The 24,108-nt window shown below is 38.2% G+C and overlaps 1 protein-coding gene across 16 annotated transcripts in view; it reads left to right on the plus strand.

The window, feature by feature from the left end:
* The window catches only part of SYNE1 (spectrin repeat containing nuclear envelope protein 1), a 464,420-nt gene that overhangs the window by 166,401 nt on the left and 273,911 nt on the right, over window positions 1–24,108 (plus strand). For all 16 annotated transcript variants that reach the window (XM_013056743.2, XM_013056751.2, XM_013056755.2 and 13 more), the window contains 12 exons: window positions 2,050–2,208; window positions 2,510–2,674; window positions 4,313–4,447; window positions 6,780–6,938; window positions 7,142–7,350; window positions 8,185–8,293; window positions 9,858–10,022; window positions 13,185–13,352; window positions 15,225–15,395; window positions 16,311–16,451; window positions 20,460–20,620; window positions 22,599–22,749. In XM_013056743.2, the coding sequence (XP_012912197.1) occupies window positions 2,050–2,208; window positions 2,510–2,674; window positions 4,313–4,447; window positions 6,780–6,938; window positions 7,142–7,350; window positions 8,185–8,293; window positions 9,858–10,022; window positions 13,185–13,352; window positions 15,225–15,395; window positions 16,311–16,451; window positions 20,460–20,620; window positions 22,599–22,749 (1,893 nt within the window). The remainder of the gene's footprint in view (window positions 1–2,049; window positions 2,209–2,509; window positions 2,675–4,312; window positions 4,448–6,779; window positions 6,939–7,141; window positions 7,351–8,184; window positions 8,294–9,857; window positions 10,023–13,184; window positions 13,353–15,224; window positions 15,396–16,310; window positions 16,452–20,459; window positions 20,621–22,598; window positions 22,750–24,108) is intronic.

Genomic DNA, 24,108 nt, shown 5'->3' on the forward strand with positions numbered 1-24,108 from the left:
GAAGTGTGCTTCTCACTCACCTCTGCTCCCCCAGCCCTGCTTATGTACTCTCTCTCTCTCTCTCAAATAAATAAATAAAATCTTTTTAAAAAAATAGAGTAGCACTGGCATCTCAAAACAAAAATATACATCTGTCCAAAGATGAAACCCCTTTCCCCTAACAAGAGAACAGAAGTTTTATCTATTAAATTTATATAGAGTTAACTTTTTATAAGTAAATTTTAATTTAGATACTTAGATATATATAAAAGCAAACAGTTGCATTCCATTTCTATCCAGTGTCTGTAATCTGTGTCTTATGAGATCTTTTCTTTGCATCTAAGATTAAGTCTGATTATAGAGTCACAAAATTCTGGAAATGCGTGTCGCGTGATAATCCTTTTTCTTTATGTCTCATTTTTAGTAAGCAGATCTCTATGCAGAACAGCTTTGCACTCTTGCAGTTAATTGACTTATTTAGTTGGCTTATTATAAATGACCCTATCCATCAGAGGAGTGTGAAATTTAATGGGCAAACGGTCTACCACGCATTCCCTGAAACAGATTCCTGGAGGAAGGGTGGCATCACTTAGCAGAAAGGGCAGAGAGTATCTGAAATGAGTCAGACAAGTATTCAGATCTTAGATCTGATACAATAAATTACAAAGCCTTGATTAGCTTTTATTTCCTCTCCTTAGTTGAGAGCTTATTATGGAGATTACATTATCTGTTCCACAATGTAACTGATACACAGTGGCACATAGTTGGCACTCTATAACTGGTAGCAATTATTTTTATTTTTATTTTCTTATTATTGTTCATAGTAAAGCCATAATGCTTATACCACCAAACCCTATTCTAGTGGGTTCTTGTCATATTAGATAACGATTGTCTTTCACTCTGAGTCACAGTGCCATTTCTTGTATTCTCAAATTGCTGTAAATTGCCATCAAAGAGGTAAGTGCAGCGAATTGTGTAAGACTGAGGAATCACAGACCTGTACCCCTGAAACAAATAATAACATTATACGTTAATAAAAAAATTGCCATCAAAGAATCCTTCCACAATTAAAATAACATTTGATATTTTAGTAATAGTATTTAGTAATTTAGTATTTAGTAATGATAGTATTGATAATATTTAATAATATCGTTCTAACATATATTACTCTTTTGTGTCCTAAATCTTCAAAAGGAGAAATATGTCCTGACTTCCTTTTGCCAAAACAAATAAAATCTTGGTCTTAGTACTTGCCTTTGGTTACCAAAACTGGTATCCAAATGAACAGTTTGAAATATTTTTCCAAAGCTGTTGAGGATGTCGAAATGCAGATAATCTGGCTTCAAGTTAGAAAATGACTGTTGGCCTTGGGTTGGGCCAGATGATTTCCATGCTGCCAGTTGCAGAAATCACTATGATGCCAGGTTACTAAGCAGAGGTGGAAGGCATGGGTCACCATGGTTTCTCATCCTGTGAACATGGGACAACTGCCGCTCCTCCCACACCCACCTGCCTTTGTGGTTAGGATATGAGGTCCACCGTTTTGTTAATGAGGTTGACAACTGATGAACCTTAGGAATTCAAATGTTGTGCATTTGGGGATACACAAATAATACATCATTTGCGGCAGCTCTGTCAGTGAAGTATGTGCACTGGCATTAAATTTATTGAGTCAGATTAAAACCTAAGACGTTGACTGCTTTTGTGATTGTTCTCTCATTAAATCTTAGGCCTGGGAGTTGGACACATTGCAGGCAAATAACAATTTTGATGGCCTTTTGGTTTCTTAATGTTAGTAACACAGGCATGAAATTAAAAAAAAAAAAAAAAAACTCAAAAAAACTCAATGTGACATTTAAATGCCTCATATAAAAAGCACTGACTTTAGTGATTTCTTAAAATTCAGATCTTCTCAATGAAAAGAAACACTTCCCTGTACTTTTGGTTTTACTTACAGCTGACTAAATGCCTAAAAGCTCTATAATGTTCTTCTTGTTTTGTAATGGTTCTTCTCTTTCCTCCTCTTTCTCACCCTTTTATACTATTGTTATGGGCTTCGTGTCCCTGTAGGAGCTGTCAGCTTGTCAAGAGAGCTGTAAGAAAACCATGACACAAATTGAGAAAGGCAGTCAAAATGTTCAAAAATTCGTGACCTTGAGCAGTGTGCTAAAGCATTTTGATCAGACAAAGCTGCACAGACAGATTGCCGATGCCCATGGTGCTTTCCAGGTAAGCTTGCTTCCTGCTACGGAGACCTGAGCGAGGGAAAATACAGAGAGGATGTGTCGTCCTCATGTTCCATGCTTCCCCTCTTGCTAAATGCCTCTCCTGCTGAAGTTTGGAAGCAATCATTTACTTCTTCTTTTGCTGATATTCATTCATGTCAAAAGAAGTTGATTACTCTCATAATAATGAAATGTATTCCTTCCAAGTGTTGTTGTTTATTTTAAAAGAAACAGTACTCTTTAACAAAATGATGCTTTCAGTAACGAGAAAGCAGCATCACGTTGGCATTATTTCTTAAATCAAGAATATGGTGAAGAAAATTGGAGACTGGAAGAAACATGTGGAAACCAATAGTCGCTTGATGAAGAAATTCGAGGAGTCTCGAGCAGAGCTGGAGAAGGTGCTGCGGATGGCACAGGAGGGTCTGGAGGAAAAGGGAAACCCGGAGGACCTCCTGAAGAGACACACCGTGAGTTTGTCCCTCCTTGGGCACTTGACCTGAGGACACGGACAAGTGGTCTTGAGTGAGAAATTAAAAAAACAAAACAAAACAAACAAACAACAACAACAACAAAAATAAAAAAAACTTCTGTTCTAGTATTAAGTTTTTGAGGCAGTGGGGAAGCAGAGGTGAGTTAGGAAGGCCGAGACATTTTAGATTATTAGACCCCAAAACATGGCAGCAGCAAAAACAACCAACAACAACAAAACAACCTTTAAGAGCAATTGATGAGCTGCCTTATAATTGGACATTCCAAAGCCCCTGAAGTGGTAGAGAGTTACTGGATGTATAATGAGGCTCTCCTGAATTATTTAGCTGAGAAATTCTTGTATAACCAACATATTCCCTTTAAGAGATCATTTTAGGTGGATGGCTAAGTCTTTGTGCTCATTTCATGAATCCACCGTATCAAAGTGTGAGTACCACGTCCCCTGAAGCTTGGTAGCTGATCCACAACTTGTCCAGTTGTGAAGTCATCTTCCTGTTAATCATACTCATTTCAAACATACGGGTATTGAAAATGTTAGCAATCTCTTAAATGCTCGGTAGAGATTAGGAGCCCTCTGAGATCATGTATTTTGAGCTCCGTTTCCTGAAATTCCAGTGGGTACTGGTATAAACCATGCTGTCATATGATGACCGCAATGTATTAGTGCCGTAGCTGGCTGAAGTTCGGGTTGATGTCTCTGGTCACTCAGCATCTCCTTTATTGACACTTGGTCATGCACATAGGTACACATGTGCTGTATGGGTCTTTTTGATCTGCCATTAAAATATACACAGATTAGGTGGCTTAAGCAACAGGCATTTATTTTCTCACAGTCCTGGAGACTGTAGGTCTATCAGAGTACTCGCATGGTTGGGTTTGGCGAGGACTCTCTTCCTGGCTTGTGGGTAGTCACCTTCTTGCTGTGTTCTCATAAGGCAGAGATACATAGGGAACAAGACCTTTGATGTCACTTGTTATAAGGGCACTGATTCCATCATAAGGGTCGTACCCTCATGACCTCATCTAACCTGATTACACCAATGGCTTCATCTCCAAATATCATCACATCGGCAGGCGATGGATTCAATATATAAATTTGGGCAGTTAGTGGGGGGGGGGCACAGTTCTGTCCATAGCATGTGGGGTCATGTTGTACTTGTTTGAACGTAGAAATGGCTCATAATGAATCAGCAGGGCCTGAAACACATTAAATTAGGGTATGAGGAATTGTGAGGCTAAAGGCTGCTTCTACTCTGCTCTTCTGACTTTACCAAAGAGAAAATGCAAACTCTATTCCTATGGAATCAAGGTTTTAGACCCCTTGGCCTTCCAGAATAGTCTACCAAATTTGAAAACTGCAAAGATTTTTTTTTTTTTTTCTAAAAAAAATGAAAAGCACTAGTTGAATTTCTGATGTGGTGGCTTCTGACTCATAACTATAGATAATTATAGTTCATTCCTGAAAAAAACAAGAAGAGAAGTTGCCAGGAAGGTTTGAAGAGGGCATCAGCTGGCTGAGGGGCTTGTGTAGAGGCACGATTGCTTAACTGGGTAGTGTCTGATGCTGCCTTTTATTCTGCCCGACACTCCTACCCACTTCCTCCTCTCTGTGCCAGGAGTTTTTCAGTCGGCTAGATCAGAGAGTGCTCAATGCTTTCCTGAAAGCTTGCGACGAGCTCACCGACATTCTCCCTGAGCAGGAGCAGCAGGGCCTGCAGGAAGCCGTTCGAAAGCTCCATAAACAGTGGAAGGTGAGTCAGGACGTAATGGGACACACGCATACGTAGGTATCATGTGTGATGAGAGAGAGCCTGAGAGTGTTAAGGTTCAATTGAAAGAGAAATGTAGAAATTCATGGAAAACCACCACACCTACTTCTCCCATTGGAAAAAAAACTGAACTTGAATAAAACAATGAAAAAAACGTGACAGGATTTTGTTTTTCTTATTTGTTAATAGCATTGATTTTCTCATATTACTCAGTAGTGCTCTCTTTTCCTGAGTATTTTTGGGGATAAGAATGGACAAGGGCATTTTACTTACTCGGTAACATTTGGTAAACTCTTCTCATCGAAGTAACGAAGGTATACTAACATGTTATATACTAAGTATGTACTATACTAAGGTAAACTAACATTTTGTTGTTTTTAAGGATTTTACCATCTGGTTTAGATTATTATGATCTAAAAAATATAAATATGAACATTTATTGTTTAAGGGCTCAGTGACAAACACAAAAGCACAATCAATTTCTCCAAAGAGCTTAGAGTTAATTATCTCCAGTAGGAGTTAATTATTTCCAGCAGGAGATAATTAGTTGCAGATAATGAAAGTATAATATATAATAAGTCCCCCCAAATATAGGTAATACTTATGAAAGCTTTGGAAGAGAGAAGTGGCCCCACTTGGAGAGTAGTTGTGAGCTAGGATTTTATTTATTTATTTATCTATCTATCTATCTATCTATTTATTTATTTATATTATGACCAGTTAGCCACTGTATAGCACATAATTAGTCCTTGTTGCAGTGTTCAGTGATTCATTAGTTAAGTATGACACCCAGTGTTCATCATAGCACGTGCCCTCCTCAGTACCCATCACTCTGTTACCCCCTCCCCACACCCTTCTTCCAGATTGTTTCTTGGGTTCTATAGTTTCTCATGGTTCATCTCCCTCTCTGATTTCTCTTTGGATTTCCCTCCCTTCCCCTGTGGTCCTCTGTGCTATTGCTTCTGTTTCATATATGAGTGAAACCATATGATAATTGTCTTTTTCTGTTTAACTTACTTCACTTAACATAATCCCCTCCAGTTCCATCCATGTTGATGCAAACAATGGGTATTTATTGTTTCTGATTGCCGAATAATATTCTCTTGTGTATCTGGACCATATCTTCTTTATCCATTCATCCGTTGAAGGGCATCTTGGGTCCTTCCACAGTTTGGCTACCGTGGACAGTGTTGCTGTAAACATTGGGGTACATGTGCGAGTGGGGGACGTAGGGGTTCACTTGACTTGTCTAACCTGAGTGCCCCACATTGGGCTTGTCACAGGAAGCTGACACTAGAAGCTGCATGCCAGGGGAGAGCTGCAGTGTAATGGAGACCCACCCAAGGCTGTCGTCTTCTAGCTAGGTTGGAGGAAGCCTGCCCTAGCAGCAGATTAATGAGTGCTATCACAAGGGAATAGCAAGTGACGAACTTCATGTGCGTTACGTGAAGTGCTCACAGGGTCTGGAAGATAGGCAGCTAAAATATTCTCCATCAGTTCTTGATTTTTTTTTTTTTTCATCTCAGTAACATAGGCTAAAAAATCAACTCCAAGCACAGAAAAAACACAGTTAAGGACATATTTTGTTTACATGCTAAATTTGAAAATTAAAAAAAGATTCTTAAAGAAACCCAAGCTTTTTGAGATGTCTTTAAAGCCTAACGTATCATAAATCTGTTGTGGAATGGAGACTCTAATGGAAAGCTGTAGTTAATGTAGATAATGATGTAGTTTATGCTTATATCAAAAAAGAACATAAAACATTTCATGTTTGATGAGGCTGGCTTGTTTTCTCAAGGAATGCTCTAAGGAAGAAAGACAAGGCAGGTGGTCCAAAGTGTGGCCTGTTTGATCCTGGCTTCTTGACTAGTAAAGTTTTCTCTTTGCCCTTTGTGTAGTGAGTATACCTATGTTCTACCTACCTCACAGGGTCGTTGACAAAATTAAAAAGGACATATGCCAGGGAGAGGGTATGTGGAATCAGTGCATGGTTTGCATATAGATTCAAATCTAGCTTTTCCACTTACCCCTGAGCCTCAGTGGTCTAACATTTAAAGTAGAAATAGTAATACTGTGTGGGGCTATGGTAAAAATTAAAAAGAATAATTATTGTGAAAAATCCGACCGTGCAGGTTGAGAGAATTCATTGTGGTCCCAGTCTTTGGAAAAGTACAAATCACAGCAGCCAGGTGCAGTCGATAGTGATTAAATCACATTGGCCCCAAAGGGAATATTTTTGGACTTTTGTCACTCCAGTTGAAAATGTGTATGATTGGAATGGCATCATATTTTTGAATCTTCCTATGGAATGCAGGATCTTCAAGGAGAAGCCCCATATCACTTGCTTCATCTGAAGATTGGTGTGGAGAAGAATAGGTTCTTAGCTTCTGTAGAAGAATGCAGAACTGAGCTGGATCGGGAGATCAAACTGGTGGCCCAGGAAGGCAGTGAAAATATCATTAAAGAACACAGGGTACGTCTGACACACCCCAAGTGCAGGCATGCAAAGTCACCTTGTTACTTAGAAGATTTATACCTGATACTTTGGTTTGGGTCTGAAAACACGAAATAGCTTAATTACTGTATACTAGTAGACTAAAGGGGAATCGTCTATGAAAATATGGAAGTATTGTGTGGATTCTCACAGGCAGTTTATCAACGGTTTTTGCTCATTAGATTTTCTTCAGTGACAAAGGTCCTCATCATCTTTGTGAGAAAAGGCTACAGCTTATTGAAGAACTGTGTCTGAAACTCCCAGTCCGGGACCCGGTAAGGAACACACCGGAAACCTGTCATGCCACTCTGAGAGAGCTCAGAGCTGCCATCGATGCCACCTACATGAAGCTCATGGAAGACCCAGACAAGTGGAAGGACTACTCTAGCAGGTAGTTGGGGAACAGAGATGGACATGGTCTGTCCTAATATTGTGAATTCAGAGATCATCGCCCAACAAGAAGTGACATGTGTTTCCTCCAAAGCAATAAAGAAAATCAGATTGTGTGACCTTGCCCGTGCTCTTATATAAAAATGCTTCATTTAATAAAAAAAAGAATGGGTTTCAGTCAGAAACAGGGTCAAACCCTTTATTTCAGGCACCTGGGTGGCTCAGTGGGTTAAACCTCTGCCTTCGGCTCAGGTCATGATCCCACGGTCTTGGGATCGAGCCCCACATCGGGCTCTCTGCTCAGTAGGGAGCCTGCTCCTGCTCTCTCTCTGCTTGCCTCTCTGCCTACTTGTGATCTCTCTCTCTGTGTCAAATAAATAAATAAAATCTTAAAAAAAAAAAAAAACAACCTTTATTTCCAAGGGGCCCAGATATTATCTCTCTGAAGCACGTTTGGCAGTTCCTTCCTCCCGGATATCCTCATATCCCCAGAGGGCAACTTCTGCCTCTGGGTTCTGTCTCAGCCTGGGGGAGATGGATGAGGCCAGACCCCAGGTGGTGCCTTCCACACTCCCAGGTGCTCAGGCCCCGGGAACACACCTTTTTCTTTAGCTGAACTCCATCTGCTTTGCTTTCTCTTTCCTCCAAGTAACCGCTCAGGAGAGCCACCCCTGCCCTGAGCTTCATGCCAAAGGGGCAATTTCCAGAAAATGTGTTCATTGACTTGCTAATCAGTTGATTGTTATATTTCCATGAATAAATTCCAAATAGAAAATGTATTTTATCCACTGAGATATTGTCTCCCTTTAATTAGAGAATACTTTTGATATTTCAGAATTTCCGAGTTCTCATCTTGGATATCTGCAAAGGAGACACAGTTGAAAGCATTTAAGAGTAAACCCTTCGATACTGCCAACCACGGAGAGGTTAAACGTGCTGTAGAGGTTAGTTCTGGGCCATATTTTTCATAATAAAAAAATTAATGGTAGACAGTCTGACTAACTGATGTATTGTTTTCTATTTGTAAAAAAATTAAATTGCCGAAAAAACAATCCTAAGAATCCTCATGTTACTGTGGAGAAGAACAGGGGACTTCCCCATTGAATCATTCTTAGCTTTGAGATTTAGTCCTGCTTAGTTGTACCTCTCATATGTCTTTAGCTAATGGAAAATCCTGAGAAGAAAATTGCATGCATGGGCATATAACACAGCAGAGATTTAAGATTTGTTATGGAAAACAAGAACACTGGAGGTTTTGATACATTTTCAGCCAGATCACAGAATTGGGCAAAGTTTCTAAGTTTCATTTTTATGTCACAGTTAGTCTGGATTGATCAGCTCTTTAAGCATGGGCACAGCCTCATAAACCGAGTCAGGTGACAGAACCCTAAGCCCGAACCCAGTTCACGTTCTGTGAATGACATACAGCAACCCTCTCATTCTTAGCGTGGCTCTGCTCTGTTTTGTAGACACATGCCATGGTGAAAATCCTTATCTTTCAGCATTTTGAACACTTGTAAGTCACATAGCTGCTGTTAATGAGGACATATTTCCTTTTTATTCCTATCCTCTGAGTTTCATGTTATTCTCTTAAATTTATAATACCATTAAATACTAGAGATGCTCAGTAATATATTATACCTATAGTAGGATACTATTATTGGCTATTGGTTGCTGTTATATTAAAAAAAAAATGCACAGCTTCAAATGAAGAGACCACTTGGTTCTGGAAGCGGTCATTTTCTGTGGGTGTGAATTCACCCTGTATGGTCTTCTGTAGCAACTTGCATGGTTTCCTCATGCTTCCCAGAGCTGTGTAGGAGGAAGACGTTGTCCCAGTCAGCATTCGCACGGTTCCCAGACCTCACAAGGGCTGAGGCCCCAGAATCTTTCCAGCATTGTCCTGGTCAATATGCCTTCCCTTCCCAGATTGGAGCTGTGCTCCTTTTTGCACATCGTACTAAGTGGGTTATTGCCTTCCAAGCTAACAAAAGCGAGGCATAAAATATAAGTTCCTGAAGTTAAGATCAATTTTTAGGGCATCCATAATAGTATTCAACAACTAAACTCTTTGAATAAAAAGAAATCTGCTCTCTAAAAAAGGGATTCTTTCAACCTTTTATTTTTTTCTAAAAATACAATGTTCCTACCAACTAACAGAAAATAATATGTGTTATAGTTCCCAATTTTGGTATCTCATTTTCTTCTACAGTACTTTTAGAGGCATCTTTATTTGTGCTCAAAGGGAATATCTGTAAATATCTAACCATCTAATTATGAACTAACCATCTAGTTAACTTTTTCGATACAGAGTATTGATTTTACATATTAGGTATTGGCATTGGGGAAATATTTTTTTTCTAGCACTTGTGAACTTTTGTTAAAGATGTGAACAAAAAGCAAAATAAGCAGGCATTACTGGTGAGTGAAGGGCTCTCTTGGCTCCACTGTATCCATTTTCTCGGTCTGTGTCCATTCTGGATTCACAGTGTATTCTCTTCATTCCAGGAGATCAGGAATGGCATTACCACAAAGGGCGAGACTCTCAACTGGCTGAAATCCAGGCTTAAAATTTTAATTGAAGTTTCTTCTGAGAATGAAGCCCAAAAGCAAGGAGACGAGCTGGCAAAATTATCTGGTTCTTTCAAGGCTCTTGCAGCTTTGTTGTCAGAGGTAGATCATTTGCTTACACTCTAACTAGATAGTTTTGGGTGAGGAATCTGGAGGGTTCTTTGCTTTGGGTTGGGATTACACTGTAATTATATGAAGGAAGTATAGTTCAAACACAACAGTTAAGATACTTATTCATATGAAGATTGGTGGGGAAGATATTTGAACTATGGTGTGTGCCATTATCGGATATGTTAGTTCAGAGTAACAACCGGTATTTAAAGTATGAAACTTACCAGATCTACACTTTTTAATGTTACTAAAAGCATTGTTTCATGGTCAGTTGAAGGTATATTTTGGAGGTTAGGAACCTAGGCTTAGGAGTCAGATGAACCTAGAGTTAACAGTTTAACTCTGATAATAATAAAGTAAATAACTCTGATATAAAAATAAAACACAGTTTAACTCTGGTAATAATAAAGTAAACAGTTTAACTCTGGTAATAATAAAATATTCAATGTTCACAGACCAGTAAAATCTATTTCATGCAAGACTTACCCATTTTAAACTTCTTGATATACATTTCAGTGTTTATATTCCTATATGAATTAAAATAGACAAACCTATTTACTTCATTTCTAGTAGGCCCCTTCTACCCTCGGTGAGAACATTTTTACCGACCAGGTTGTCATGCATGTCTAATGAGTCTGTGCATGGGAAGATAACTAAGAATGGAAAGTTGAAGAGACAGCTACCATTATTTCTTGAAGTCATTTATGAACTTGCATGGCAAAATGATCATCTAGGTGACTTAAAGTTCCCTGATTCTGAAGATTTGGAATTCTCTGGAGAATTCTCTAATCTAACATAATTTGGTCAATTAACCTTTTATATTTTGAATGCATGTAGATCTGCTTACGACCCTAGCAGTGAATTTACATAAGCCGAAAATACTCTAAAGTGCACGTGATTTTAGTTTTATTTGTGAATTTTGATATGATATATCATTTTTTCTTAACAGTTCTTGACAAAATGAAAATAGTGGTAGGATTAATCAGATTGGGGGATGTGAGTTACCTCAGTCCTTCCATGTCCGTCTTTCACAGCACTAGTCCGGGAAGCGTAGCCGCTACCACCCTTTCAGTAAAATTCTGACATTATTCTTCTCTACTCTTTCTTTGATCAAGAAGGTAAGGAGAAAAGTAAGGATTGCAGCTTTAAAAAGTAAATACGTGGGGCATCTGGGGGGCTCAGTGCGTTAAAGCCTCTGCCTTCGGCTCAGGTCATGATCCCAGGGTCCTGGGATCAAGCCCCACATCGGGCTCTCTGCTCCAGCGGGGAGCCTGCTTTCCCCTCTCTCTCTGCCTGCCTCTCTGCCTGCTTGTGATCTCTCTCTGTTAAGTAAATAAATAAAATCTTAAAAAAAAAAAGTAAATATGCAGGCAGGTGAGCTTTGATCCAAGACTTAACAAATAGTTTTAGTCACATTGATAGATGAGTTTCTATTTTGTTGCACCCCCCCACACATAAAGCACTTTGTCAGCCTTTAAACTTAGAAATTACTAGTCTCCCTAACACTTTACCAAGGCTGTTTATTTACTTTATCTTCCAAGTACTCTCATGACACTGCCCCTGGGACTTGTAGCAACAATCTGCCCCTAAAAAGTACAGACATTAATTCTTAGCATACCTATCTACCTTTTTTGTTTTGTTTTGTTTTATAGTTTTTTAAAGTTTTTATTTGAATTTGAGTTAGTCAACATACAGTGTAAAGTTAGTTTCAGGAGTATAATATAGTGACTCAGTAACATCGCAGGATACAAAATCGAGGTAGAGAAATCTAATACATTTACATACAACAATAAGGAAGCAGCAGAAAGAAAGATCAAGGAATTTATACATTTACAGTTGCACCAGTAACATAAGATATCCAAGAATATTATTTTTGTATGTCTCTTTATAAGGAACATAAGATTTTTGTTTTCAATAAATCCACTCTATTTTTTTTTCTTTTTTCTTTTTTCTTTTTTCTTTTTTAGAGAGAGAGCACACACAATCACAGGGCAGAGGCAGGAGGACAGGGAGGGTCTCAAGCCGACGTAACGCTGAGCTTAGAACCTCACCACCGTGAGCTCAGAACCTGAACCCTAGCTACCGTAAAGGTCATAGTTTATACTCATACCCTGGTATGCTACTCAATCATTAGTAAAACCAAAGAAAGAGGAAGGAAAACATTCATTTTGTTCACGTAGGGAATTTATATTAAAGGATGAATTTGACATTTTCAGTCCATACTTTGATTATAATCCATTTAATATTTAAATGAGTGTTGAACACAAAGTGTTTGCTGTTGTCCATTCTAAGAAAAGGCCGTGGTTAGACGGGCTTTATGGAAGGAGGAGTCACTTCTTTCAACGAAAGCTGTGATTTACTGAGATGTGGAGTCTGTGGCTTTCACCGTGTCTCCTTGCTGTTAGTTGGGAGCAGAGCACACTCACGTCGCCGGGGGAAAACTCAGAGGATAAGAGGATCAGAGGAAAAGATGGGATAAGAGTAGGAGAAATGAAAAGGCTTCCGTGGAACGCAAAAGACCAGCAGTGTGAAAATGACGATCTTAATGAAAAGGGAGAGCGATAGACTTTGAATACAGAAGAGGCTGGTGACCCTGAACTAGTGGAAGCAGAAATGAGACAGAAAATTCAGGGAAAAGAATTTACTAAAGAACCACAGAAAATTCAGGGAAAAGAATTTACTAAAGAACCACAGAATTAGCCATTGTATCGTGTTTTATGTAAAAATATTGGAAGTGCATTTTCAACAGATACTCTTCATTCTTCTCATTTTTTCCCCTCCACAGTTTTTCTCCTTACTTAAACAGGAGGGACTCAGCTTTATTATACTTTATTTTTTAAATTTATGATTAGATTTTGGTTGTGGGACTGTCATTAAAGGGATCCAGGAAATAAGGTATACAGCATAGCCACTTCCATCACCTTGCTTTGACTGTCAGGTTGAGTGGACACAGAGCACTGTATCCCTTGAGGCTTACAATCCCCATAAATGGCTATGCAGTTAATAATAACTAAATAAACCTCAAAAATATAAAAAATAAAAGAGATCCATGTATATATTTCAGAGTTACTGAGATGGACTTTACACATGTTCTTAGAATATTTAAGATTCCATGAGCATCATATGAGTTGTAATTTTTTCATGAAAATCCAGGTTGAAAAGATGTTAAGCAACTTTGGGGACTGTGTCCAGTACAAAGAAATAGTGCAAAGTTCCCTTGAAGACTTAATTTCTGGCTCTAAAGAAGTCCAGGAGCAGGCGGAGAAGATCCTGGACACGGAAAACCTGTTTGAAGCACAGCAGTTACTTCTCCATCACCAGGTAGGAGGCCCGTTCCCCGGGGCACTCGTGCAAAGCTTGTTAGCCACTGGCAGAGCCAGAGCGGTGACAAGAACTGTATGTCCAAGAGTAAAGACAAAGGGAAAGGGGGAACAGGGGGGAGTCCATGCGAATGGTTTAAAAAAATCTTGGCACCTTTGTTCTCTGTTAAATATTAGGTATTTCAGAAGAGCCTGCCAGGTAAAATCCCAGCCTGAGTGATTTGGTGACGTCAAAAAATTCAAGGAATAATTTAGCTACGAAAACCTTCATAAAACTTGCTCAGTTGTCCTTTTCATAACAGAGAAGGAAAGCGTAGAGATAAAATGATCCATATTTGAGATCACTCTTCTTTACCGTTATGTTAACAGCCTGCCCTTCAGTTTACAACTTTGAATACGTCTCAGTTGGGAGAAGGATAACTTATATGAAGTACGAAACCTTTCAGGATAATACGCTTTTATGAAGGATTAGAACTGAGAGTAAAGAAATTCTGGTACATGTATTGATAATAAACAATTTTAACAAACTTACTTGCCAAACTCAATGTAAGTAGAAGTATGACTCAAGTATTTTAATGGCAAAACCTTAGCTAACGTAATGTATAGCAAAATGCTAGCTAATTTTGTATATAATAATATATTAAATGGAAGTGGCATTAAAAGCGTGCATAAAACAGCAGCCTCTAGGCATTACAGATTTATTTAATAATTATAAAAAGGCTGAGTACAAAAAAATTAATGCTTGGCATTACATTGTTCTCAGTCATTGTAAAAGTTGTGTTAGGGTTCAACTTAAGTCAAGGAAATATGTAATTATAGATATTTACATTAATGTTCTAAAACTCTTACATTTCTCGGAACAGTGCTTGGTTTTATGTATGCTTACTTCATGTAAATTCATATGTATACACCTGAGATCTGTCTACCACTGTTTGTACATTATACCTCAATAAAAAGTTTATTTTAAAAGATAACTTTCCCCATGTGTCTCAGCAGGTTTATCAGTCTGACTATACCCAGGAATTAAGTTCTCTTAGTATAGCACAAACGATTTAAAAAAAAAATTAGAGTTAGGAATTCACATTTTTTAGGCAGAAATAGTTCTTTAAGGAGAATCATGTCAAATGAACGCTTTTGTCAGATTCCTTCTGGAATATTCCATAAAATGCTAAGTGCCTAAATTTGCACACAATTAAAACACCAATATCAAATTATGTTGTTTACCATTAAAAACACAAAATATTCTGAAATAATGCCCATTTTGACTAACAGAGTCCCCATTGCCATTTTAACTGTTCACATTTAACTTTTTTTTTTTAAGATTTTATTTATTTTCTTGAGAGAGAGAGACAGAGAGAGAGAGATAGCATAAGCAGAGGTTGGGGGGAAAGGGAGAGTAAGAGGGACAAGCAGACTCCACTGAGCCTGAAGCCTGAAGGATGGCTTGATCCCAAGACCCTGAGATCATGACCTGAGCTGAAGGTGGACATTTAACCGACTGAGCCACCCAGGCGCCCCTGTTCACATTAACTGTTAAAAGACAGTTGTGGGGGGCGGAGGGCACCTGGGTGGCTCAGTGGGTTGAACCTCTGCCTTCGGTTCAGGTCATGATCCCAGGGTCCTGGGATTGAGCCCTGCATCGGGCTCTCTGCTCAGCAGGGAGACTGCTTCCTCCCTCTCTCTCTCTGCCTGCCTCTCTGCCTACTTGTGATCTCTGCCTGTCAAATAAATAAATAAAATCTTAAAAAAAAAAAAAAAGACAGTTGGGGCCCACGCTGCCGCGAGGTTGTACCTCTCTGTACCCCATTAGACTGTAGGTGTTTCTATCCTGCTTAGTCGCTCACAGAGGATCTTTTATGCACCTGTTCTCCAGCAAAAGACAAAGAGGATTTCGGCCAAGAAGAGAGACGTGCAGCAGCAGGTAGCGCAGGCTCAGCGGGGAGAAGGCGGGCTGCCCGACCAGGCCCGGGAGGAGCTGCGGAAGCTGGAGAGCACCCTGGACCACATGGAGCACAGCAGGGAGAAGCAGGAGCGCCGCATCCAGGTGGGAGACCGGACGTCGAGGGCCCTGTTCACCCCCAGGTCTCAGCTGGCGTCTCCTCATGGGAGCGGGCGTTGGTTCCCGCCTCTGACGCTCCAGCACTGGGCTAAGTATTGACACGAGTTCTCTCTTTTAATCATCGCGTCAAGCTTAGCAGGGAGGCGCTATAATTAGCACATTTTGCCAGAGTGGAAGCTTAAGCAGAAACAGTTTGAGGACTTTACCCAAAGTCACAGAGCAGCGATCAGTGATAAAGCCAGAATGTTAAATGCTCACTTGTCGGAGTCCGGGAATTAACACTGGACCGTTTCGCTCTTCTGGGCGGTCCAAACAGTCACATGTTTATTTATTTATTTTTTTAAAGATTTTATTTATTTATTTGACAGACAGAGATCACAAGGAGGCAGAGAGGCAGGCAGAGAGAGAGGGGGAAGCAGCCTCTCTGCTGAGCAGAGAGCCCCATGTGGGGCTCCATCCCAGGACTCTGGGATCATGACCCGAACTGAAGACAGGGGCTTTAACCCACCGAGCCACCCAGGCCCCCCCCACATGTTTACGTTGTATTGTGATCTTAACACTCTTCAAAAGTGTTGAGCTCTTGCCACCTACTCATTCCCCACTCTTCTCCTTTCTCTTTCTCCCTTTTCTGTTTTCTTTTTTTTTGAAAGAGCCTGGGAGGCTCTATTTTCCTGATAGAAAACTCTGAGAATGCTGGTCTACACATCCTCTTTTTTGTAGGTGAGTGAAATTCTTGCAGGAGACATTAGCACCGTCTTTGTTCAGCCGCAGTCCGTGAAATTGGGACCGAGTTAACTGGAGGCCGACAGCCCAACAAACGCATGGAAACGTGAACAAGATTTGGTGATACGTGTTGATAATTCATAACATGATATGTGCATTTTTTTTTTTCAAATTTAGGTCACATTAAGAAAATGGGAGCGATTTGAAACAAACAAAGAGACAGTGGTCAGATACCTTTTTCAAACAGGTTCCAGCCATGAGCGCTTTTTGAGTTTTAGCAGTTTGGAAAGTTTATCTTCAGAACTGGAACAGACAAAGGTATATCAGTCTGAGCGTACAGTCCCTTGGTGCTCATTATTCCGAAGCAAAACTGTTCTCTTTCTTCTTCTTTTTTTTTTATTTTGAACCTGTTTTCATCCCTTATTACAATCAATTATTATAATTATTCATTTAATCAGTACTCTTGTTTATTGGTCATCCACTCTTCAACACGCTGGTCAAGTTGCTTTGAGGAATGAAATAAATAAGATTTAAATATCAAGAACTAAGAAAAATTTTTATTAAAGTGGGAGATGGTTAGTTCGCTCATAGACGAATACTTTAAAAAAAAATCTTTCTGAAGGCAGTAATATTTTTAACTGAACCTTGAAGGGCAGGTAAGACATAGAAAAGCAGAATGTGGAACAACACATGAGCATTTCTATAATGGGAAATGGCATGAAGTATGAGACTGTATGGAGATTCTGTTTTAAAGCAGAAAAATGGAAGTAGAGCTATAAAGGACATATTACAAAGATACTGGAAGGTCTAGGCCACATGGAACCCTTAAAGGTTTTTAAGAAAAAGAGTCACATGATCAGAGCTATACTTTACAGAGATGCATTTTTTTTTTAAAAGATTGATTGATTTAAGAGAGAGAGAGAGCGTGCGTGCACGTATGTACAAGAGGGGGGAGGGGCAGAGGAAGAGGGAGAATCCTCTAGCTGACTCCGCCCTGAGCATGGAGCCCGATGCAGGGCTTCATTCCAGGACCCTGAGTTCATGACCTGAGTCAAAATCAAGAAACACCCCTCAACCGACAGACCCACCCACGTGCTCCCAGGGAGAGAGATTTTTAAGCAGTGTAGAAAATTGAAAGGGTGCAGGGCTTGCGCCACGGGATCCGATTAGAAATTTATTGCATGTCAGTATTAATGTGGACATGAATCAGGGCAACAGGGATGGCCGTGGGAACAGACACAAGAGAGAGAGAGCAAAGGAAAGGAAGCTATCCCGGGTTCTGAGCCCGACAGACACCCTGGGAGTGAGACAGGAACTTGGAGGAATGGCTGTTAGTTGAGGAAGATGACGGACTCAGTTTGGGACAAATCGAGGTTGAGGCTCCGGTGGGACATCCAACAGCTAATACTTAGTAGGCGTGTTTCACAAGCCCAAGCCTATATGCCCAAAGACCTTAGAGAGTCAGAGCAGACCAATACATTGTCTGAAGCATTTAGAGAGTTGTACAGGTTGTTTTGGTTCCCTTTGTACATATTTTGGGTTTACAGAATGACTTGAGTTAGTATAGAAATGTGTTAGCCAATGAATAAGAAAGAAGACCTATCCATGAGGTAGTAACCTTCAGCAAGTATACCCCTGTGCTGCTTTTCTCTTACCAGTAAAAGGCTTAAAAGGTTTCTGTCTCTCATCCTGCCAATTTTGTATTCTCTCTCCTATTATTAACTCACTGGGGAGTTTGAAGTCTTATAAAGCCATAGAATTTTTCAATTCTGTATGATTTTCATCATCCATTTAAATAAACATCATTTTTAATTTTAATTTTAATTACTTTATGTATTAAAACTATATCAGGTGTCTTTTATAAATACAAACAAATCTATTGGGTTAATTACTATGTGGGTGTTCCACCAGGTTACATCCAGAGTTTCTGATACCATGTGGTTCTGATCCCTCTGAATAGGTTTAACAGCTGTAGATGAAGCAAATGTAATGTTTTTAGTCTTAGTATTAAAATTTTCTTTAGCTAACAATCTTGCATACTTTGCGATTGGTTTAATAATGAGAGCTAACATTTACTGAACACACACACACACACACACACACACACACACATATATATACACACACACACACACATATATAGGTATAGACATATGCTGGTCTATTCATATGGTATTTATCATCTTTAAACTCTAAAACAATCCTAAGAAATAGGTGTCACGATGAATCCAGTTGTGTAAGGAGGAAATATAAGGTACAAAGGTTTTTTAAATTATTTTATCTGAGATCTCAGGATGACTAACTGGTGAGGTTGGGATTCAAACCTACAAGATTGAGCCCAGAGCACACACCTTCAGCCACTAGGTTTTTCATTGAAAAACTGAGCTACTTTACTGTTTCTGTATACTGTCGCACAAGCAGATGCTGTCTAGAATAATCGTTCTCTACTTTTTTGCTCGCTCCACATTGTTAACACAGCCTTCATTCCATTTGTAGCCCTCGTGTGGTTGTGCTCAAGAACTTGAGTGCATTCTGGCACTGTGGGGTAAGACGTCCATAGCAATATCATGTTTATTCTTTACAGCAAGCCTTGACTGATGAGGAAATGAAAATGCAGAGGTCACACTCAAGGTCACACAGCTAGTGCAGGACAGAGCCTGGTTCAACTCTAGACCTACCTGAAGCCAGAGTCCGTCCTCTCCTGCCGCATTGTACTGCCACTCATGGGTCTTCTTATTGGGACTTAGAGATAAAGCCTTATAATATTATTCTGTTTTGGTTCAATTTGGTTTTTATCAATATCACTCTGTCCTTTGAATTCCTCTGCCTTGTGCTTTCCCCATACCTAGCTCTGACAGAAAGCTCTTAGAGTGAAGGTATATAAGCATTTTTAGATTTAACACCACTTTCTTCATGATTTTCTTGAGCTCTGGAAAACACTGGGGAAAAAATACTATTTTATGCTTCTGATTCTGTTCATAGGGTTTGGAGAGATTATGCTGTGAATCAGGCTTCACAAATGAGTTCACCATGATTCTAAGCCCATCACACCAACAGTGGACATTTATAACCACAGAATTTAATGTGACATTGGCAAATACCAATTTTTGGAATATTATAAATCTATCATGAAAAGGAAGCTGCACTGACCCATTTTTATTCTATCAAATTGCTGGGTCCTTCTCTGAAGTAATGTTGATATTTCTATGTGGACTTTAAGTCTTTCAAACATGAAGATACAATAGTATTATGTAGTAACTATCTTACATTGGAATTATGTAATAATTCTGGGAGATACTCTGTGGGAAGAGGTGGCTGTCAGAAGTCTCACCTTTGAAAATACTTCCTTTGGATTTCTTCATTACCTATTTTGGAAAGAAGAGTTTCTGATCAAAATTTAAACCTCCCATGAATGTCTCTTACGTGAGAAGAAATGAGACACCAAGATACTTTTTTCACAAAAGATTATCTCTGCAATTAGCTTTTTTAATTCAGTTTTCAATACATTTACCTGACAAAATTCAGGTAACAGCTAAAATTTACCAGTGCCTCTCTCATATGAAATTCATTTTTGAATTGAAGTAGTTCACTATTAATGAAAATCAATGGGCAAATTTTTTAAATCTTTTTGTCCTCAAATTTATGAGAGACATTTAAAAAATGATAATAGGCACCTGCTAGAGTGCCAGACACTTAAAAATGAAATTGCTGATGAGCTGCTAATAGCAACCTTATAAGAAACCATTACTACCTGCATTTTATATGAAAGTCTGAAAAATAATTCACCAAAGTCAAAGAACTAGCAATTAGCAAATCTAGAGCTCCAGTCCAGGTTCAGCTGGTTAAGAACTTATCTTCTTTTCAGCATATAGTATATGTATACAGTGAATAAATTTTGACAGTAATGAATAAGATTTAACAATAAATAAGATTTAACAATAAAGATTTAAGATCAGATGATCTCTCTTTTGAGGGAACTAGTTAACAATATGTTTATTTATAGGTAAATATCAGTGATACACTGTATTGACTAAGATATCCTTCATTAAATAAAATATATTTATGTTAATTGGCCTAGAAATCTCTTATCTATATGACTGAAAAAAAAATCAATCACCATTAATCATTGCCTGAATGGGGCCTGTAATAAACTAACATGTTTGTAGAGCAGTTAGTTAGTTATAATGCAGCTGAGAAATCAAAGCAGTAAACCCAATCTAGGGAACCATGGAAAAAGATTTTTGTGAGAATTGTTGGATAACTATGAAGGTAGATAGGATAGAAGGATAACTATGTCTTCCTAACAATAATAATCTCTTTTTCTAGGAGTTTTCTAAACGAACAGAAGGTATTGCAGTCCAGGCTGAAAATCTTGTGAAGGAAGCTTCTGAGATACCCCTTGGGCCCAAGAATAAGCAGCTGCTTCAGCAGCAGGCTAAGTCAATCAAAGAGCAAGTCAAAAAATTAGAAGACACACTTGAAGAAGAGTATGTGCTTGACAAGTCCTAAACTTTCTTCTCTGAGATAAAGTTTCATACAGTCTTTCCTGTATATTGTATTCAAAGCATTCCTTTAAAATCTCAAAGTGTCTGTGTATTTCAGCATGTTTTGAGGAAGCACTTACAGTTCAAAAGAAAGTATCACCAAGACAGAAACTATCATCTATATAACAGAGCAGAAAAATACAAAAGATGTGGTTTTTGCATTGTTAACTGACTTGGTTCATGAGAAAGCCATATCTATTCAATTCTGTGGCCTTCATACAATCTGAAAAAGAATCAATATTTAAAATATTTTTTTTTTTTACTGTATTGTTCTGTTGTCACCAGTTAGAGGGAAGAAGAGATATTTTGGTTGTGTAGATGCTGGGCCTAAATATGTGTGACATAGACCAAGTGTCTCCATCTCCAAGAAGCTCACAGAGCTTGTTTATAGTGCCTCCATATTTGAATTGTCACTGATTGATATGCTGTTTCCAAAAATTAACTTCAAAAATTTATTTTACTTTTTAACATCTAATATTTGTTTATTGAAAATGAAAGAAAAAATAGTTTAGCTTATGGTATCCTATTACATGCAAAATGAACACACAAAAGAATTGCAGGGAATAAATATATGAAGATATGGCCAATGTTCCTCAACATAATATGGCCATACATTTTTATTAAAGTAGATTTACTGGCAAATCACCAATACGTATTATTCTTAAGATATAGAATGTGATTTCTAAGGTGGATTTTTTAAACTGTAAAATTTGTTTTTAATACTAGTAACACCTTAAAATTAACATTGTACCTTTGCCTAAACCTTAAAATTTGTTAAATAATTTAAAGGAAATTATGACTCAAAACTTTGTGAACTTTATATTAAATATTATCCATCAAATTCTGAAAATAATGAAACTCAAGAGTTTATTAGAAAAGAAGCTGCTTTTATTAGAAATATCCATTTGAATCTATTTCATTTGAAAGCTTGCAATGTATTTTAGCTTGTGTTACCTGTACTGATAGGAGCATTAGGCACATCCAGGGTATACATTTGAGACTGCAATATTATTTAATTTAATATTCAGTGATGCCATTGCATTCTTTTTGCTGTCTTCAAGTGCCTTTTGGTAAACAGGGAAATTGTTTCATTTTTTTTTTTAACCCAAGGATGTATCAGTTCAATGATATACTATTATTTTCTTAGTCTTTTTCTAACTGAAAGCCATAATCATCTGGTTATATACACATAGCTAAAAAAACTGGACATCTCTAGTTGAAATTTTGTTCACTAGATTTATAACAAATAAAGCCCAGATTTTCTAAAAGCAGTTAGGGTGCTCATGTACAAGACTGTATTATAGAGTCTTTTGGAATCAAGACTGGACCAACATGGGAGAACAGCTGAAATCGTTACAGATCATAAATTGCAGGCTTAGCTCTAATGATAGAAACAGTTCCTGTAAGGCAGTGTGGGATTCAGAGTATAAGCTCTGTCTTGACTCGTAAAGGTACATTTTATAAAGATCTTTGAGTCTAGAGCATCCCTGCAGTATCTCTGCTCTGAGAGCAAAAGGACCTTGTCCATGAAAGCCGGACTGCTAAAAGTCTCCGTGCACTGGAATCTGTGTAGGCAGCCTTATTAAAAGTCCTGGCAATTACTGGCCACATGCAGAGTTTACCTAGATTATACCTGGATTCAAACCCTTTTGGACCCAGCTATATTTTTTTCGAAGCACAGTTCCATTCATAACATAGTGTAGATACTACCTCGTTAAATGCTCATTCTCAGAGGAGATAGAGAGGAAGACTTGAGGACTAAATACTCAGATCGAATGTGCATTTTTTTCCTGTTCCAGTAGTTTCAATTTTGACATCATCACAAATGCCTTTGCTGTCTTTTCATCTGGTGATTTAAATGAAAATGTGTTGTTTTCTATTAAAGTGCTGCATTTTATTTACTTAATTTGGTTAATTTTAGTATTAAAACCATGGAAATGGTGAAAAACAAGTGGGATCATTTTGGCAATAATTTTGAGACCCTGTCAGACTGGATAACTGAGAAAGAAAAAGAACTCAATGCCTTGGAAACTTCGTCATCTGCCATGGACATGCAAATCCACCAGATCAAGGTGACCAGCTCACACGTTACATTTATAATCCATGTCTAGCTTTTAAGAACTCCTTTCTTACATTTCATCAAGTGCTAGTTGGCCCCACGATTAATCTTTCACTGCTATGTGACTCTATTAAAATTCAATTCACACAAAATGTTGAGCTGAGAGGTCTTGATTGATACTGGGCAACACTTTATAGCTGGAATTATGTATTAATATTTTCTGACTTATGCATTCAAAGTCAGTATTGTGTGCAATATCATTAAAATGTTTCTATGGTTATATCATTCTTTTCCTTGATTCTGAATTAACCCCATTGGAGTGTTCTGTTGATTCATCTATACCACCTGAAATGGATTCATCACCTACAGCTTTACTTTGTAAGTGTCATGCAAATGTCTGGCTCCAGTATTAGTGGCATTTACCCTCACAAACCACAGGGGGGAGCAATTCCTTTCTTTAGGGGAAGACCTCAGACTCCACTGCTCAAACGCACAGACTGCATTTGGGCACAAACTGAGACACTCTGATACTTATTGCTATCCCAGCTCCAACATGACCACATGCATAGACTGTCATTGTTCACTTCATTCAAATAGTTTTTAAAAAAGTGGACTGGAAGAAATTCTTTCTTTTATAGTTTTTACGCAACACACTTTCAAAATGCAGCCACTTTCCTATCTAATCTTTTTTTTTTTTTTTTTTTGGAATGGGAAAACCCTCTTCCATTTCATGCAGTTAAAAATAGTAAAATAAATACCAGGTAGTTCACATTATTGCTCAGAACAAATCATTCTGGAAGGGTGGAAGGGTGCTATGTCACTTAGCTACGATTACATTGCTGGGCAGATTATCCTGGTTTTTCGTGCATCTTTTGCAATCAAGGTTACATGGAATCTGGTATATATGGAGTCTGCTTATGTCTTGTGTGGTGTACTAGGGAAAATAGATGTCAACCCACTAAGGCATATTCATGAAATATGTTTAATCTCTAAAACTGTTTTTAAAAGTTGTCATTTGATCATTTCACTACATCCTAAGTAAACAAAAAATAGCGCCTTTAAATGACTTTATCAAAAATTTTCTTCCAAAAAATTTTGGTATACACTTTTTAATGTGTTTATTCTTGCTACAATTCATCTTATTATTTAAACCTTAATTCAATTCCAGGACTTCTGAAATATATCAGTGATCAACTGTCACCGCCTCTTTACTCTTTAGGAAACAAAATGATTACACGTTTTATTTTTAAATATATAAACATTCAGTCATAGATTTCCATGCCAGAGACTAGAAATACATTTTAATATTCCAATATAGTATTTTGAAAACATCTAAAATGTATTAAACGAATATGAGTAATAGGAAAAAAAG

This window comes from Mustela putorius, unplaced genomic scaffold (genome assembly GCF_011764305.1).
Source record: "Mustela putorius furo isolate JIRA1106 unplaced genomic scaffold, ASM1176430v1.1 tig00000450_pilon_pilon_pilon, whole genome shotgun sequence".
NCBI lineage: Eukaryota > Metazoa > Chordata > Mammalia > Carnivora > Mustelidae > Mustela > Mustela putorius.